This window comes from Cyprinodon tularosa, unplaced genomic scaffold, assembly GCF_016077235.1.
Source record: "Cyprinodon tularosa strain WSP-4 unplaced genomic scaffold, ASM1607723v1 ctg143, whole genome shotgun sequence".
Taxonomy (NCBI): Eukaryota; Metazoa; Chordata; class Actinopteri; order Cyprinodontiformes; family Cyprinodontidae; genus Cyprinodon; species Cyprinodon tularosa.
The window spans coordinates 1,395,005-1,414,843 of NW_024038254.1; the positions used below are offsets into that span (position 1 = coordinate 1,395,005).

Consider the following 19,839-nt stretch of genomic DNA (forward strand, 5'->3'; position numbering starts at 1 on the left):
AGCAAAAAGCAGTGATCATCAGTCCGAACGGTAAGTTAACAGAGTTTGCTATAAAGTCCACTATATAGTCCCCGCTCTATATAGTGATTGAGGGATTTAGAGGTTAGAGCAGACGTTTGGACACAGAAGCTTGCAGCTATGAAAACAGCATTTAAACAAAGCGTGCATGAGGAGTAATGGGCTTGTGCATGCTCTCACACGTGTTTAATAGGCGTTCCCTCTCAGGAGCGGGTACAGCTTTGTGCATGTGTATTTTATTTTAAAGTTTAAAGGGTGGTTCTTCTAAAAAAGTTGCTAAAAAACCTCCACAATACCTTAGGCTTAGGATATTTATGCTATTAATCACAATCAAATACCTTAATAGATTGACAAGCCTACTCCAACTGATCATGTCTAGTAGGTGTTCTACGTCGTGGGGTGGGGCTGTGACACCATAAAAACATTTAGGTTTACGGCACCCAAAAAAATAGCACCTCCCCTGGCCTCAGAGATTTAACTTTTTTGTGCATAAGTTTCTCAATAACCTTTATTGAATTATCCCCAATTTTGTGTGTGTGACTATGAGGGTGCTTCGCTGCTACATCTACCCCACCAGAATAAGGATGATATAATCCAACAGGCATTCTGGAATATACAGTACCAGAACTACATGAATAACTCAGGTTGTTTGAAGGCAGAAGGGGTTGTTTTTTAACCCAGATACCATCGAATCCATGTTGTAGAGCCTGTAGGCCCAGATGAACACTTGGTTTTTCAGGTTCTCTCTGCATACAGAGGAAGTCTTGCTGCCCCCTGCTGTGAGTCCCAGATATTTGGCTGGAAAGAAACTAGGAGCAAATCCTAGCAGAAAAATAGCATTCCTGAAGGGGCAAAAGACCGAAACATACAAGTACATAAAGTTTACTCATAGTTTTTCATAACAAATATCAAAATGACTAAACCATTATGAATTTAACAACACGGCAAAGATGCATTCAGTGTGGTTGGCACCCAAATGACTGTTAACCACACTCCCTGCTCCTCGCCTACTAAAAACCTTTGAGGGTAAATCAGACCTCAGTGAATCTCACTGAGTGACTCGTAAAGAGCAATGATTTCAAATAAGATTTGACTTATTTAAAGTTAGCAGATATGAAATAAAATTTAAAACATGACCCGTCTGTTAATGGAAAAAAAATCCATTATCAGACCAAATGTTTATCAGCACTGTAAATGCCGTGTACTTAGAAATGTTAATTAAAATCTCCCCAAAATAATTTAGAATCGTGACACCAATTTTATTGGTTGAAATTTAGCAGTTTGTTTCATCAGTATACTTTTCCATGCATTAACATGAAGAATTTTTGATCTGCTTAGTTTTTTTGTGTGCAACTTTTCCAACTGTTTTCAAGAGCAGAAGGTTCATTGATAAAGAGATCAATGGAACAACCTGTGAGCCGAGGTGTGCACAATGTTCCTGAGAAAAAATGCAAAGAGCCACGGGTTCACACTGACAGGAAAACCCCAGTCAGCATGTATTTCAACAAGAACCTGCAGTGACAACCTGATGACTTCATGCAAAGAAAACAGCTGTTCCTCTCAGAACAATAAATTTTTTAATATATATTTTCCATTTTTTCCAGAACAAAGCCAACATGATTATTATTTTATATTATGATGATCATTGCAAATGCTGTATCATAAATATATATTTTTTTACATTTTCATTTCAAAAATGTGTATAATAGAAATCTTAAAAATAAAGTGTAGTAGAAAGTTAACAATCTGGAAAACTGTATTAAATTGAGCCCATTTTAGTTTTTTTTTTTTTTACATTCCAGCCCTTTAATGTTTAGTCAAAAGGGCTTCAGCTAATGGAGGACAGATTTATCTGATCTCGTTTTCACACGGTTTTGTTTACGCAATGAAAACGTCAAATTGTTTGATGAATTTGCAATTAAATAAAATATATAAAAGGCAATATCGGCAAAAGCACAGACACTGTAAGTGCATCTTACAAAAAAATAAACTCTGAGTATTCAAACGCGGAGTGTGACGGTGTGAAGCTGAAAGTCAGCCAAACAGAGACAGTTTTGGTAAAAAACAGAAGAAAAACAGTGTAAAGATTAACAGGAAGACACGAAAAACCCATTTCTTGTGCTTATTCTGCCCATTGAATGTTGCACTTTGATTTTAACTCTTTAATCAATTTCTTTGTTCATCTCTGCAGGGTGGTTGCATAATTTCCCCCTGCTTAGAAGGTTCTTTTCCCCGTTTTGTTTATACTCAGTGCCAGTCCTCGTCGTCATCATCCTCCCCTTCGGACGAGTCCTCCTGGCTGCTGATCTCCGCCTGCTGTGCCGCTCCGTCCCCCTCTCCCCCCTGATGAGCTGCTGCAGCCGCTGCTGCTGCGGCAGCCACTTTTCTGGCTCGAGCCTGCGCTGCAGCTTTCTCCTCCTCCTCTTTCTGCCGCAGGGCTGCAGCCTTCTTCTCCTGCTCGGCGTGGCTCTTCATGTGGGCACTTCGACTCTTCACTTTATGGAACACCCTATAAGGAAAGATAGATTCACTTAAAGCTTGAAAACTGACATTTAACACTTTGTTCAGAAAAAAATCCTCCTGTTTCAGGTAAAATGAAGATACTTGGAATTTAAGCCTGTTCTTTGTTGGGCTGTGCTTTGCCTTAAACATACAGGCATAAAGTGAACTTTGCTACATGTTTATTTACTTTGTAAGCATAAGAACTCGTGCAGCTAATGCGCAAACAGGACTGTGACTTTTGGTGAATGGAAACATGAAAAACATGAGCATAAATGCTACATAATACAACTTATAAAGATTTTATATTATAGTCACATGAAGGCAGACATTTTTTTGACACCCTTCACAATCCGAAAGATAAAAGGTCAATGCTAAAGAAGGTGGATTTTTACTAAGTGCTGTTTGCAAGTATATTGATATAGGTTTAATAGAAAAAAGAGCTGTAACAAAAAATATCATCCTGCTACAGTTATTACTGGTGCTCAAGCAATAAGAATATGTACAGCAAAACACACAACTAAATACATTTTTGAGATGAAAGTATATTTTGCATTTCTTTGGAAATTAACTCCCGGTATGCTTTAGAGAGCAAGGCAGACTCCCCTTGTGCAAATTTTTCAAAGAAATCTGTTGAAATACAGCTTTCTACAGAACCAGGTTCTTTGGCAATAAATCTTTTTCTAGGTTCTTAATGCCGGTTTGCTGGGCCGTCATTACAGAACATCAATATGAACGGGTTTTCCCATGATTGTACATTAAAATATTATATGGTTTTATGGTATACTCTTGTCATTTTCTTCAATTTCAAAACAAAACTCTGAGTTTTCATAAGCAAAATGATATCTTGAGATGTGTATATCCGCATCATGGTGAGTGTGATGTAATACATTGGTTTTACAAGCTTAATCAATATATTTTGATAACATAAAATGTAAAAAAACTATTAAAAATAATAAAAAATGTAAACCTCCTTAATTAAATATTTTTTATATGATCTGTGAAATATGGGATATTTCAACATTTGCCACAAAGTAGTGCTGTTCTAGAGTGACACCTAGTGGTATCGAGAAGGAGCAAGAAAAAAAAAACTAATTTTTTTTTATAGTCAGCATAATTGGCCAGATTTGTTACACAAACCGTGACTTTTGTCCTTATTTATGCATTGTTACAGGATCTTTTTTTACTACACTGTCATACTACAACATTATATTATGAAATATATAGAACAAACTTGTTAATTGGGTAAAGAATACAAAACTATATGTTTTAATCTATATATATCTTCAAGAGGAAAGGTTGAGGACACAAACTGAAATTCTGCAATAATATGCAGTTCCCAGGAAGTCTATCAACCCGGTGTCTAATATGAAATATCATAGATAAACTGTGACAATATGAAAAGGGAGAAGAGCGCATACCTCCAAATTAAATCATTAGGTTGCTTCTGCCTGAGCAAAGGAAAATGTTTATATTTGGGCTTCAGATAAAGAGTCAAATATATTTGTCATACTTTCCAAAGGAAGCCATTAAAAGGCAGCAAGTGATGATGTAGGAGAAAGACTGTGGAAATCGCCCTCATGGCTCATCGGGTTCAGAGATTATAAATAGTCATGTTGAAACTCATAAGCAAACACATCCAGGTTTCAGAACTTGAAATACTGGTCAACCTTACTGATCATTAGATTGGATATTCGAAGTTAACAGCAAGTTATACAGAAGCCTCTGCCAAACCAAAACTGAAGCGGATGGCAAAGCAGAAACCTGGTGTATCGAATAGTGCGTTCAAACTTGACGTCTTGCCAGCAATTAGAGTGGTGGGGGACGAGCTCCACTTCCATCGCATCATTGCCTCATCAAATACAAGGAGCTTCTAGTTGCTGCTTCCTGGTTTCAACACAACATGTCAGACCTAGATTTTAGCGAGCAGATCATGATGCTCACGGAAAGCTAAGCAAAGGTTCAAGGTCCATCAGATTCTCTAATGATCCTCCTCCTGGCCATGTTACTTCCCTTTGACCAGGTCCTGAAACTATCCTGCTTTGGAGGAGGATCGACCAGACAACAGGGGTAAGGTGAGGAGGTGTTATGGAGCTCAGACGACAGCAAAACACATGAGGAGGAGGCTGGCCGTACTCTGGAGCTAAGGGAGGACAGTGGGAGGGTTCAGGAGGACGTCGGAGTAAGTCGTCGGGGAGAGGCAGTGGGGGGCTGGGACGAGTTCTGGAGCTTCAACAGGAAGATGAATGAAGATTGACACGGTTCGATTGGCTAACCATCGACATTTGGCTCCCTCACCATTGGCAAAAAAAAGCCAAGGTCTGCCTCCCCACTGGCAAGCTGCGTGGCCCCTGCGCCCCATACTGCTGGGTGTCTGGTGGTGTCATCACACTGGTTTAACATTGATGATGTAAGCAGTGCGACAGAAATCAGGAAAGTAAACAACAGAGAGCAACATGTAAGGAGGACTTAAAAAATGTGCTTAATCGTTATGCTCTTTTCTCTGTCCAATTCATGTTTACAGGATAAAAGCAAAGCTGTTTTGGCTTGTTAGATCATAGGTGGCTGGTGCATACTTTTGATGTCCATTCTTTGCTCTCAATGGTATCATGTAAATTAGCAGATCGACCCTGTTCTGAAGGTCCTGAGGCATGCCGATCAGAGCCGAGGCTATTTTAACGCAGGTCGCTTGCCTAGTCGTTTGACCAAGGTAGACATGGGTCACTGAGCTGTTCCTACTGCCACAAAAAGCCAATGTTCCCATTTTAAACAGGTTTTTAAGCAGTTGGGAAAGGGGTATAGCAGTCCTTTTAAGGGCTAAATCAAAACAAGCACCCAAAAATCTCTTAAAAGCATTCCTTACTTCATCATCTGTCAACATCTCTATTTTCCTTGTCGATTAAAAAAACGCTCATTACTGCTGCGCTCCTTCACTCTACATTACAGACACGTCCATTGATAAAAAATTCACATTTCCAACTCCAGCAACTATCACCATAATCCTGCCTGTCGAGTGACTAGGAGCAGACCATTGTATTAATTTGCACCGCAGCGCTCCTGAATGCACCTTTAAATAAAGATGACATGTAAACAAATCGCTCCATGCACTGAAAATGAGCTTGGTGTGAACGCACCACAAAGGAAAGCATGGCTGATTGTTTGAGGACATCCAGACGCTATAATAGCGTGCAGAAACACTGATTCTATTAGAACTGAGATAAGATGGTTTAAAATTAACCAAGAAGATCCTTTGTGTCAGTCACAAATATGGCGAGGTTTGTTCCACAAAACTTTCAAACTTTCAGGAAATATTTTTAACAAAGTTAAACAAATATAAAAACACAAACACCACAGGGATCGGTCTGGCTGACTAAAAAACGGCCATACCTGCCACATTTCTTGCATGGAAACACTTCATTGGGGTCCTGCGGGGGCTTCGTTGGAGCTTTGGGCTTCTTCGCAGCAGCTTCAGCCCGAGGCCTGTGAGGCACTGATGAGTGATGAGGCTCGTTACTCACCGGCTCTGGCTCTTTGATGACCAGAACTGTTCCTGTCTGAAGCAACAATAACATGTGGGCGTTGACTGCACCAAGAAAGTCTGGCGACTATTAAAACAAAGAGCAAAGCTCAGTACTTACTACGTAGTCGTGAGCCTGTAGTGACTGGGCCACCCTCGCCTGCTGCTTGCTTTCGTTGTCCTCATCGTATAAAGTAGCTTCCTTTTTTTCTTCTTCTTCTTTTGCCTCTCCTTGAGCTACTTTTGTCAGATGTGAGCTCTGTCAATGGAAGGGAAAATTGTGTGTGATGTTCAAACGGATTAATATGATCAGGTCTAAACCCCCATGTACATTAATTTTCAGTTCTTCTTTTTAACTTTCCATAGTTTTCATCACTTCTACTTTCCCATCCTCTTGACCTAAATAATTGATTTTGGTGCTTCTTTAATCCTTGTATAGCATGTTTACCTTCAATGCTAATAAGTTAGTCTGTAGTACTTCTTTAAAAAGGACAAAACAAAATCCAGGTGAAAAGGTTAAAAAAAATTGTTTTTAAGTGGCAAACAGGAGAATGTATTCATTCATTGTTTTCAGAGAATATCTGAAAATGAGGAAACCCCCACATTTAGCTCATCTTTAAATATAAAATAACTCTTTTTTTTTTTTAGCATAGAAATAAATACTAACTTTGAACATTCGCTTTCTTTCCATTCAGATCAGTTTATCATTTCAACTACCCTCATCCCCATCTTATTCCCTTGACTTTACCTTAACGTCCACCACAGCCTCAGAGTGCTTTTCCACTGGTGAATCTGGGGGGCCGAAGGTTAAGATACCATTTCGACCGACCTTCACCTGCTTCTTATACGTATAGTAGAACTCCACACACTGAGCCACAGTCTTAGTCCGCACCTGATAAATAAATAAATAAAAAAAACGCTTGGATTAAAAAATAATTCAAAACATTAAGTTAACAAAAAACTCTATAAATTAAAAATTAGGTTCTCCTCTGGAGAGGTTTAGAACAAATTTCAATAGGAAAGGCTTATATTGGCATTTATGGTAAAAGACAATGGTTGCGACTATCAATCAACCAAAAAAATAATCACTGTTTTCTACAAGAGATACTCTTAGCTTGTTAACAAACCTCAAACAAGTCTTTGAACATAGTAAGAAAGCAAAACAAACATGATTGGAAATTATGAATTCATTGTAAATGGCAAAAAACATGTATAGAAAAAAAAATCTAAATAAAGTCTGAATGGAGGATATTTACAGTTTAGTTTTCATCAAATATTTCATAAAGTTTTGGCTTAATTACTGCTCTGAATTTGTTCTTTCAGTTCATGCCATCTGTTAGAGTCTGTATATTCCAGTTAGCGATTGTTAACCAACTAAATTAATGATGATTATTTCAATCTATATTATTAGTTTAAGCCTTATTGGAGAGTAAATCCAGGGTTCCTTCACATAAGTAATAATTTTCTCACACCTATTTAGACATGAGTGTATTCAGTTGTCAGAGTTTAAAGAAGGCACCTTTAATAACGGGATTAATAAAGTTAGCAGAATAAGGGATTGAAGTCTACAGCGAAAGTTGACAAATGAATAATAATATTAAAATTCAAATAATTTATAAATTCAAGATTCTTTCAGGCTGGATACTGTAACACACCGACACATGCCACAGCTATTGTTATGATTCTGCAACCCAGACTTCCTGCTGTGAAGAGGATGTGATTTATTTACTCTGATTTTCTTCTCTTTGAACTGAAAGGAACTTGAAAAAGAATCTCTTCCTGTCTGCAAAGTAATGATTTCTATCATACCTGAATAACATAAATCATGCAAAATTTATTTTACCTGTTAAATTGAAAAATATAAATAGGATTATTATTAGTATTGTGGTGAAAAGGAAAAAAATGACTCAAAAGGCATCATCCTTACCAATTGCTGGACCAAGAAGAAGTCCTTCCTGTAGGCAGAGATCCCTTTGTTGAAGTAACATTTCTCCTCTGCTGTCCAGCTGTCAGAGCCTGGGAGAAAAGTAAAAAAAAAAAATAGAATGAAATTTAAACCTAGCAATAAAATAAAGATGAAGAGATGGATGTGAGGATAATGTCTGGAAGGTGATGCAGCTTTTTCACCTGAGTAGTGATAACTTGCCAGGTGATGGCCTTTGGGGAAAATTGGGTCTTGAAGCATCAAACGCTCCAGTGTTTCCTTAATATCAAGCAAAGTTAATGAAAAATAAAACATGCAGATATTGAACTAAAATAAATCACATCTGGTCTCTTTACTTACAAGAATTTTGCCTCCACCCTCATGTAAACAGTGCAAAACCAGCTCCTGATTGGTCCCTCCTCCACTAAAAACACTCGAACACGCCAGGTTCATAAAATGCTCTACTAAAATAAGAACATGTAAATTAGGGGAGAGAAGCTCAGAAATGACTGAAATTAGTCTGTGACAGAAACCTACTGGTCTCCTCGTCGCTTTGTTTTTGGTTGGGGTTATTCAAAGGAAGCCAGACCAACTCGGCCTTATGCTGATCCAAGTGAGAGGACAGCTGATCTTTTAAATCAGGTATTTCTGCCTGGTACTGTTGCCCGATATTGATACGGCTGGACCCCGACACAAAACAAAAAGATAGAAATGTGAGCAACGCTGAAAATAAAATATAAGTAAGAAATCTGTTCAAATCTGTGATGCTCACGGTTCAAGGCACACAGGTGTGGCATCAGTGATCAAAGGCAAGACTGGAGGTGTGATTTCTGAGCTGGCTAAGAAATGCAAAAAGAAAAGAAAAACTAAGGCATTATTGGAAAAAAACAAAAAACAATTACTGGCAAAAGTCATGTGAGACTTACTGGACCGTAAGAGGCTACGCGTTGCAGACTTTGGAGTAGCCGGAGGCGGAAGGATCTGGTTGCTTACGGCTATGTTGGTGAGGAAGGTGGAGAAGTAGAGCCCTGATCCCCCTCTGACAGGTGAGAGGATGGGAGGGGGCGTGTATGGGGGCAGGGCGTGCAGGTTGTCTGGCAGGCGGACTGGTGAGCGCAGGTTGCTCTGGTAGGAGGTGATGCTTGAGTAGAGGGACGGGGGGATAAAGTTGGATACTTTGGGAGGCGGGATAATGAGGGGCTCAGGACGAGTCCGGCGCTTGAACTTAGCCTTTCCGTCTTCATCCATTCCTGAATCGCTTTCCCCATCCTGAAATAATGAGGGGAAGTGGCAGATCTTAAAGTTTATATCTTTAAGTGTCCTATAAAGAGAAAAAACTGCTTCCCTAACTTTTGTAGCAAGAGTATCTGTGACTAAGCCTTCATTTGTAGAGTTTGGAGGCAGAAGTGAAACCTCGAAAAAGAGGGACAGTAGCCATCTCTGTGAAATATGTTCAATAGTTCACCATTTTGAAAATTAAATATATATAAACATCACCAGAACTTGCAGCCTGGAAAGAATGTTCTCAAACTAAGAACTAAAATAGCATTTTACAATATTTAAGTCTTTTTGCCCATGAAAGAAGGGCTCAAAATATCACAATGACACCATAGAAAGTAAAGTGTAGGTGTTGCAATACTCAGCACCCAGTTCTATTGCTGTTTTTAGCATCTTAGCCAATAAATGCGTGAACTCAAAATCTATGCTTGGTTGACTGGTCCTTACACTAAATATTAAACAACTGGTAGGTTTGAATTTACATTAAAGTTCTATAAATACTGTTAAAAATGACCAACGCTTCAGTGTAGGTCTGGTATCCAATAATAAAAGAGCAGTTTCATTATTACGCCTCACGCTGAAGATGTGATGTAAAATACAAGAAGAATAATGACAACAAAGACACAAACAAACTGCTAAATGGTTTTCAATAGTCTATTGCTGTGGGTGTAGGATTAAATAAAAATTGGTGCTAATCCACCAGCCTACTGCCTTAAGGTTAACAGATATTTTGATTGAACTTTTTCGAGCACTACCTTTTAGTCCATAATTGTATAAAGACTTTGTAATGTCTGATGTAAGCTTATTTTTGTCACATAAAATGAACAAGTTAAACCGGGTTAGTATTAGTCAATAATATTTCTGCAAAGCTTTGCCTTTAATTTTTTTATCTGAAATTAACTGTGGATTGTGAAAAATAATTGACAGAAAATTCTATTTCTTTTATTAGAGTTGTCAAGTAACTTTCTGACAAATTAAATACAAAATGTATATTTTCTGAATAAGTTAAATTAGAGCATTAATTTGCATCAATTTTATACATTAGGCATTTCTATGTAATTTTTTACACATTTTCTGTTCACTACATGTGTCTGATTGGGTAAGTCTGGGTTTTCAAGCACACAAACATCCCAATTATGATACAGAAGTCTTAAAAACTCATGTATTATATGTGATACACTTGGCTTTAAAGGGTTAAAGTGAAACGCATTACTTAACAGAAAGTTTAGATATTGCTTTTCAGCATATCCCAGCTGATGATGGTAAAACATTTTTAGTGCTGGACCACTTTAGTGAGCTGACAGAACCTTAGGGTTTATGATGCTACTCTAATTGGGTGGAATAACTCTAATGAATAAACTGTACTCCATTTGGACTTCTAAATGCTTAATAACACAATATATAGTAATCTTATAGTAATCTTTATTAAAAAAATAAATTTCAACTATTAATAATTTTTGCTTTTTGTCATATGTAAATGATACAGATCATCAAACAAATGAGGTTTAACACCTTGTACTTTACATCAAAACAATTTCTTATATTATAATTAAGTATTTAAGTAATTAGTACATTAAGATTTCCTTTATTCAATAAAAAAACTCTAAACCAACCTGGTGAAAAAGAGTTGAAACTACATTTAATTTCCTGGGAAACCAAGATAAATTTAACTAGCCTGACCTTGCTCTGATCAATGGATGAAATTTGTTAAATTAAGTCCGTCTTACATCATGAGATGGGCTAAAAGATCTCCAAAATTAATATCATTTTGAACAGCTGAAATTCAAGAACATAGGAGGATCAAAGCAGTTGACCTCCATCAATCTGGAACTGGGTCGCACAGCCTTCTCCCGGGCTGTGGGAGACTTTTTTTCTTGCAATGTGTCCAAAAAAAGTTGTGCAACTGGTCAATAAAAGGACAGGTGTTTCTAAATATGAAAAGGGGGATTTTTTTTCTCCTTTTGTTTTCTGGTTGAAAATCCCCCACTTTATTATAGGTGTGGAAATCAGCACAGTGATCTTTTAATATGGAAGTGTGAGGCAGTGAGAAAACATGCATGTCTGTATGATACAACTTTTAACATATATAAAGCATCTATACGACTCTCTCAAGCTCCTCCTCATCAATTTGAAAAAATGCGCCTTGCACCAGTGTGTTCCTGTTGTTTTCTTTTGCGGCTGTAACATCGGCTACAATGGATGGGATTTCCTTCACCAGTAGTGGCCTAATAATTATTACATATAGCCAAGCTGGTTTGGATAATTTCCTTATTTTCAATAAATCAAATAATTTTTCTGATGTGTATAAGATACTTATCATGCAATTCTATCCTAACACCGTAAGGCAACCAGGCATACCGTCTTAAAAGGGGTAAAGAACATGAAAGCTGTGCAAAAGTCCAAAAAAAGAAACTAACCTGGCCAAAACTTTCAGTCATCGAGTTTCTGAGCGAACGCCGCCGAGCCACGATCACAGAGGGCTTCCGATCCGCTTGGCCTGCTGGGCGCTCACTGTGGCCGATGCGACCCTGAGCCCAACCGTCCTGAGACTCAGCCTGGTTCTTGTGCACAGGCACAGACACTGGAATAACCAGGGGCACAATGGTCGAGGGGGCGTCCTCCTGCGGAGTGTGGAGAAAACAAAAAAAAAAAAAAAGAAGAAGAAAAAGAAGAGGAGAGGAAATACAGCAGTCAGGCAAAAAAAAGGTAGGGGGAATATGGAAAAAAGAGAGTGACAAATAAAAGGGGAAGGAGGTGAGAGTCTGTATCATCTCACTATGTGCTGCAACAGCAAAAATTATTTGAATATCAGTGATACATTGTCAGGTTAAAGCAAAAATAAAAATACACAATAAGAAGTTTGAACTGTTAAAATACACATAGCTGTATCTCAGCTGCATGCTTTTGGATTCAAAAGCCAAATATAAGACAAGTTTTATACTTTCTGTTGTGTTTTTGCAGATCTACATATTTCTACAGAGAATAAAATTTCATTATCTCATAGTTTGTGTTTTTTTTTTTGTACACTGATCCAAGATTTTAAGTGAGGAACTGAAAGCTACAAATCGCGTCAGGGTGTTCATTAACAGAGGCAGCATGAAAGGCATTGCTCCAAATCAAGAAACAGACAACTTCCCAACCATAAAAAAAAAAAAAAAAGAAAGAAAAACAGAGAACAGCTCCGGCTTGCATATTAGTTGCACCAAACCAGTTTGGGGAGAATGGGAGAATGGCCGCGGACGTTGACAGCTCAGCCCCTCCCTGCCTCCCAATGACTGACTGGCAGACAGCCTGAGGAATGTGGAGGTGTGCAGACATGCAGCCACTCCAACTGCACATCACGCTACAAGCTCAGCACTCAAACCTTTAACAAACCACTCAAGGCAAGAGAACTTTCTGCACTTATGTTTATGTATTGACAGTCTGTGTCAAAGGAGCTGCAACGAATAATGTCTAAGAGGGCGCAGCACCTACTGGGTAAACACAATCAATCCTGAACTGGGACAGTATCATGTGTCTTGCAAAGATAACACCCTCAGTGCGGGTTAAATCTACTGTACAGCAGAGCTTATTGGACCACTTAATGCTGCAACAGAATGTGGTCCACAATCATAAACTGCTTAGCCTCTTTTAAAAGAGAGCTGAAACTGAACAGCTGGAGGAGTTTTGTAAAACCATAGGGAAGTTATGCATAGAAACAAAGCTCTTCCTCTTTATATAGCTGTTTGCCAACCTTGATAGATGAAAAAAAATGCTTTCACTTGGTGATTAAGCTACATTTGCTATACCTCCTAAATAAAAGCAAATATATAAAACAGGGAAAATACGTGCTGCTTCTTAGAGACGTATCGGGCCAGACCTATCAACCAGCTTTTTCTGCAAAATGTTTATCAGAGGGACTCTGATCAATTTGAATGATTTCCCATTTGTCTGACTCAGTCACACTGGTTGTTAAGGGATTGTTGGTGAGCGGCGGCAACTCTAAGCTCAAGACAATCTTGACTTTTTTCATGCAGTGGTGGAATGGTCTACTGAGCACGGCCAAAACAGTATGTCCTTGTCTACGATTAAGAAACCTTGAAAACCCAGCTGACTGGAGAGCATCGCCTACCTGGACCTACCCCTGTTCTTCCCTATTGTCTCTGCTGCACTTTCCATTAGTCAGCAAATTCTTTTCTATACCGTCACCTTTGACACAACCAGACAAGCAGTCGAGGTAGCTTATTGATTGCTTGGATATTACATGCTTTGTTATATCCTCATTAGTTAGTCAGAATGCATAAATGCCTGTCAAATGCAAATAAAGGAACATCTTTCTAATGGTTGAATTAACTTGAAATGGTGTAACGACTAATATGATCCACACACAAATAAATTATCACATAATTTTAATGATATGCTTAGCTGGGTTCTTTTAATTTCAGTGTGTTAAATTTAGGACTTTTGATATTTTTAACCATCCATCTCTTTTCTGTCACGCTTCTCCCTGCTGGGGTGGAGAGGGATGCTGGTGCCTATCCCCAGCTGTAAATGGGCGAGAAGCAGGATACACCCTGGATACAAAACCATTCATGCGCACATGCACAAGCCAATTAAGCCAACAGTCAAGTATTTGGACTGTGGGAGGAAGCCAGAATACCCAGAGAGAACCCACACATGCACAGGGAGAACATGCAAACTCCAAGCAGAAAAACCCCAGGCCGGAAATCGAACCCGGAGGCAACAGGGCTGCCACCATGCAGCTCTATTTTAGGCCATTCCCATTTGAATTTGAGAAATACAAGAATTATCCAAAAAAAAAACAAAAAAAACTGGCAATTGAATATAATCATGCAGTTTATTGCTGTTATTTGACCAGACTCGTTTCGTTTTGCACCTTAATAGAGTATGACACTAAGATTGCCATAAATCTGTCTATTTCCAAGTATGACTTTCTTAAATGTACAAATTACCTGTGGAGGTGGGAAGGGATAAAGTGAAAAGAATGTGTTGATTTCAATGTCCTAAACATTAAAATTGGATTAAATGGTTTCAAGACATATGATTGACATTTTAAGGCTTCGAAATTCAGTTAATGGATTTTAAGATAGTTTTTAAAACTATGCAAAAACCCTGAATAAATTCTAGATGATTTTTGAAAAGTGCAGGAATAAAAGAACACGCAACAACGCAGAGAGAGCTAAGAAAATAGATTCAATGTGAAGCAATTCAGCAAGGTAATCTGACATTTAGTTGATACTAATTAATGTGCGGTGGTTTAACCCTAATTAATGCCTTTTAAAAAGGTTTCCCAATACAAAAGTAGAAGAATCTAAAAAAAATCTGATAACAAAGAGCTCTCTCAGATTCTTCACAGCTTTACTTTTGTAGACCAAAATTTAAGCATCACATACATGCATTAGCATTAGATATACAGTTCGAAGCTCCTCAGTGCTGCAGTGAGCACGGTAAGGCCTGTATTTTAAGAGTTTTAAGAACATAATTTCACAATAAACCAGGAATGAAAAGGTCCCGCTCACATCATTTCTGACATAGTCACAAAGGACTAATCAGAAGGGCTTTTTAGAGGTGCATTGAGCAAGCTGAAAAGTTAAATACGTTTTCTTTCTCATACATGCCCTCACAATTACCAGACATGTAAAATGAGCTTACCTCTATTTACTGCAGTTGCTTCTCAAGGCTCACTCAGTTAGCAAACCAGAGTGATTAAGGTTATGGGGATGTGCTCTAGTTCACCTACTTTGTTGAGTCTCTGTTGTCATAAACACTCTAGTGATAGAACATGGGCAACTGTTTTGTGTTTTGAGATGGATCACAAAGGCCAGTCACAACCCCATCACAGGCTCAACACAAGACTAGGAAAATAAACGTTTTTTTTGTTTTGTTTCTGGGGTGAAATTAATGGCAAAAATTGCAGTCCAGTCGACTGATTTAACTCTGTAGTGACCCTGATTTGGGTCTCTTTTTGCTAAAAAGCTACAATGCCAAGATAAGCTAAGAAATACATATTGAAATGACTTTAATATTTATTAATTTTCTTACCACAGATGATAATATGCCTTTAAACAAAAGACCTGTGCGGTCACAGTGGCAGACTTTGATGCAATTTTCTCTTCACCCATGTGGGTCCACAATATCGATATCATTGTCACCAGAGGGGGGAGACTTTTGAAAATACTCTGGAAGATGCACTATGCTCCTTTAAGAGCTTAGGACACCCCTTACAGACTATATAAAAAAAAATAACCTAGACCTACAGTTGTTTCATTGAACAGTAGTAATAGACAGAACAGAAGTAACTAGAACACTCACTCCGCAAGATTCCACTGTTGAAGAAAAGCCATTCTAAAACTCGATTTGGACCTGCCAATAAATACTAGGTGATTAAAAATTTACCTTTTTACACTTGTAGAAAACTGAGGATCAAAATTTCCAGACTTTTTCGTTTATTTAATATACAATTATTGCATTTAATTTAATATAAAATTATAATTATGTTTTCAGTCATGAATAAATAACATTTAGTACAAAAACATTGTAAATGTTTTGTTGTTGTTTTTTTACCTTGGCAGCTTTAGCAGGTAGAGACTCCATCTCTGAAGCCTTCTGAGCCAGAGTTTCTAGGTTGATCTCTTTGGAAGCCCTCCTCCTCCTGCGGGTTATCTGTATGACCCCTCCTGTTGCTGCTTGGCTTTCTGCTCCCTTTGCACCTGTGACACCAGCTACTCCGTTCTGGGGTGGTGGTGGTAGCTCTTTGGAAGCTTGGGACCACATGTTCCCGGGTGGAGGACCCAGCGGGGACTGTCCCTCTCTGGAGAGGCGGCGTGAGCGTCGAGGGGCCCCGGAAGCTGAGTCCACAGTATCTAAGGGATTTGTAGCTCCAACCTTTTCAGAGCATGCAGCAGGTAATGCTGATGCGTCACAAGTTTGAGCCTCTGGTCGTGACTCCATTGGCTGTACATCTTTTTTAACTCCAGAATCAGGTGGAAGAGGCTCAGGAGGTGGAAAAGCTCCAAAACTTTGGGTTTGCTGCTGCAGCTTCGCTTGTCCCTGAGGTTGTGTTGTTTCTGGCTGTGGAACATTCTGTTGCTGCATCTGCTGCTGCATCTGCTGAAGTTGCTGTTGCTCCTGCAGCTGTTGCTGGTGATACTGTATTTGGTGCAATTGCTGCTGCTGGATATGCTGCTGCTGTTGCTGCATTTGGTGTTGCTGCTGTTGCTGCAAATGCTGTTGCTGCTGTTGCTGTAGCTGAATGTGATGCTGCTGGTGAATGTGTTGTTGTTGCTGTTGTTGCTGCTGCTGTTGTTGTTGCTGGTGGTGATGATGATGTATTTGTTGCTGCTGCATTTGATGCATTAGTTGCTGTTGAGTTTTGGGCTGCTCTCCGTAAATCATTCCCTTGTTTGCTGGAAAGACAGAGTAATAACCTGATGAAAACTGCTGCTTGTTCGGTCTGAATGAGGCCTGGAAAGGTTGCAGAATGGGCCCCTGCATTGTGTGGGATGGCACATGGGATTGGCTCTGGAGATCCACGCCTTTATGGCTATAGGCTTGTAGCTGGGCTTGGTGCATTACAGCAGCAGTGGCATGCTGCTCCCATTCATGCCCCCTTCCCTGAGTTTGAGCCTGGGGGGCATCTCTGTAAACTTCCACAGGTGCCGACATCTGGTTTTCCGCTCCCATCGGCATAGCTACACCTTCATGAACTCCTTTATGGAAAGCCATCTGATCCCTGACGTTCACGCCGCTCATGTATTGGCCAAAGTTCTGCCCCCAAGTTGGGACAGGAGCTTCCTGGGTCCACCCAGGTGCCTGTAAAGAGTCCTGCATCCATTTTACTGAAGATGCCTGCTGATAGTGTGGCAGACTTTGGTGCCCTTTCTCTGGGTTATAAACACCAGAGCTGCTTGCAGAGTCACTATGGCTCACCTTTGAAGCAGGAGGTCCCATACCATAATAAACCTCCCCGGTGTGTTGCACTCCTTCTTTCATGGCTGGACTCCGATGCTTGCTCTTGTCAGTGTTTACCTGAGAAGGAAGACTCATAGCAGTCTCCTAAACTAGAAAATGTTTTTCGTCTGAATGAGTGAGCGTGCAAAATTTGGCATATGCCTCTTTAGTGTGCTGCCCCTGCCCACAGTCGTGATTTTTTTTTTTTTTTTTACTGTGTATACAGAGGTATCTGAGAGGAAACATAAAATCCCAAAGGAAAGTGCTGGGTGGGGAACATGCAGCCCTCTTTCAGCAATTAAATCTGAGGTCTGCTGTCCAATCTTTTTAACTTCATCAGGGAGCTAGACCTTTAGAAGAAAGACAAACAGATAAAAACATAAAAAAAAAAAATTAAATAGCATTATAGGGGAAAGACATTACAGCCTATTTACAGTCGCCAGCAGCAAAGAGGAAACTGAGGCCTACACCAGCCAAACGGCCTGGTGTGAAAAGTGAAATTATAAAGCAGAGCAGAGAGAGGGAAACTAAACCTGTTTGGATTCATGCGATCAGGTGCGTACAGGGAAGACATCTGCAAGCTGAAGTTTCAGGGTTGCTAAAAACAAGGAGGCGCCTCCAGAGCGGAGCTGCCATTTGGCTTAACAAGAAATACAGGAAACGAAGGGGCTCTTGCAATCACCCGAGCGATAGCCAGTAATGTTCAGCTGCAAACAAGCAATAAGGAAGCGGTGTGCTATTAGACAGCGAGCATTATTATCAAAGCCAAAGGATTTATTTTACCTGATCAATTGTGCACAGACGTCCCCCTGATCAGCTCCATGGAGTCAGTTTGGTTTCGATCAAAGTCGACTGCGCGCAGCTCCATAGAGGGTTTGTGCGCAGCAAATGTCACAACTCTGATAAGTTCTCATCGAGTTTCGCTTCGCACAAAAAAAGGCGATCCAGTCTGTTTGACAGCAACACGGAAATACGCTCCAAAGTCCCGTCAGAGAAGCAGGAGTCTTTTTAACGCAGTAGTTACAATGTTGCACACTGTATCCGCAAAACCGTGCACTTCCAGGAAAACATGTCCACAACTTCCCCCCCCCTCCCTGCACCACAGCGTAACACGCATCATACTGCTGCTGCATGCGGTGAAATGCTGCCGTGCAGCGGCTGCTAAGAGTACTTCCCCAGAAAATTCTGATTTTTTTTTATTTTATTTTTTATTTTTACTTTTTTTTTTTTTTTTCATTTCGAGACTTTAGAGCGCTGCGAAAATGCGCAGATGGGCAAACAAAAACAAAAACGTTGGTCCCCCTAAACGCCTCACCCCAAAACAGCTCAAGTCACATCCTGCTGTCCAATCCAGTCCTCTGTCGGGCCCAACGTTAACTCCGTGGACGCTTGTTTTACTCATCAGTTTGTCCCGGATGCGGAGTCCCGCCACGCTGCTAAAGGTCGTTATTGAGCCACAATCAAGATTTCACAACCACGTAGGTCAAATCATTTTTAGCCTCTTAATTATTGCAATATACAGCACTCTAAACTAATTATAACATGTATTTTAAAGGGGGGAAACATGTTTAATAGCCTGTTTTGGGCGGTAAAGAGACTAAGCAAGAAATAAAAGAGTTAGGAAAGTACTTGTAATAAATAACCAAAGGAAAAATAGAGCATTTCAGTTCAAAAAAATATGACAGAATATTCATCGTTTGACTATATAACTAGAATAACAGTAAGGAGATTAAATAGAACAGTGAAAATAAAAGATATATACAAATATTTACTTATATGTAATTAATTTAACCATTTACATATATAACCCTAATTTTGATCAGTTAATTGTATTTACTGGATCAGTCATTTACATTTTAAGCTTATATTTGAGTAATGCATTATTCTAAACGGCCTTTTTTTCCATTTCTTTGTGTATTTTGTATTATGGCAAGATTGGTATTCCACAAAACAGAACACTAATCTAATCAGATAATATATTTTGAGGGGGAAAGCAAGTTTTTAAGCACATTTTGGTGGTAAAAAAAAAAAAAAAAGAGAGGGAAGGAAATAAATAAATAAAAGAGAACAATTAAACACCAATCATTTACTTGTAATAAATTATCTATGGAAAAATACAGCATTAGCATAGCATACAGCAGTAAAAAAAAAAAAAAAGACTAAAAATGGAAAGAATAAGTATAAAAGTGCAGAGATCAAATTTGCCAACTAATTATATTAGAGAGTCATTTGTCCATTTCTTGGTGTATTTTTAATTATGGCAGGATTGGTCCTCCATAAAATTCAAGCAACTTCTCAACTGATTACAAACTGCATTATTCTTCATTTTAACCAAGAGGTCTGCCACTGTAAGAATATGAACGTATCTCTCCAAATATAACACAATTATATGTTACATATTTCAGGGAGCTTCCAGCTAACACAGCAGAGGCCAGGAAACATTAAGACTCTCTTTCAGGGTTGGAATGAACAAGTTTCTCCTGATAGCTGAGAACAAGTTAAGACAAACCATCACATTGGAGCCTTTACTGTGTAATTAAAGTATTTGCTCTGCTAGACTTTAGAAAACAGACTTTGTCTTAAATACTATGAAGCTTCTTACATTTTCTTTTTTTATTTAGCTCATCCCCTCTGAGTTGCTTCAAACTCTCAC

General features: G+C 39.1%; 1 protein-coding gene across 3 annotated transcripts; it reads right to left on the reverse strand.

Annotated features, from left to right (window-relative positions):
* Positions 1-1,576: 1,576 nt before the first annotated feature.
* Positions 1,577-18,290, reverse strand: mideasa (mitotic deacetylase associated SANT domain protein a). 3 transcript variants are annotated; one of them, XM_038278713.1, is made up of 14 exons: positions 17,970-18,290; positions 17,720-17,893; positions 15,801-17,536; positions 11,654-11,857; positions 8,885-9,227; positions 8,731-8,797; positions 8,496-8,638; positions 8,319-8,422; positions 8,162-8,237; positions 7,962-8,050; positions 6,783-6,926; positions 6,156-6,293; positions 5,905-6,071; positions 1,577-2,527 (listed from the first exon to the last, which is right to left on the reverse strand). In XM_038278713.1, the coding sequence occupies exons 3-14, from the start codon at positions 17,280-17,282 to the stop codon at positions 2,266-2,268; spliced, it is 3,219 nt and encodes a 1,072-aa protein (XP_038134641.1). In that variant the 5' UTR covers positions 17,283-17,536; positions 17,720-17,893; positions 17,970-18,290; the 3' UTR covers positions 1,577-2,265. The 3 variants fall into 3 exon arrangements, with proteins under 3 accessions (XP_038134641.1, XP_038134642.1, XP_038134640.1); XM_038278714.1 differs by lacking the exon at positions 17,720-17,893 and having other exon boundaries at positions 8,319-8,419; XM_038278712.1 differs by lacking the exon at positions 17,720-17,893.
* Between the last annotated feature and the right edge of the window lie 1,549 nt (positions 18,291-19,839).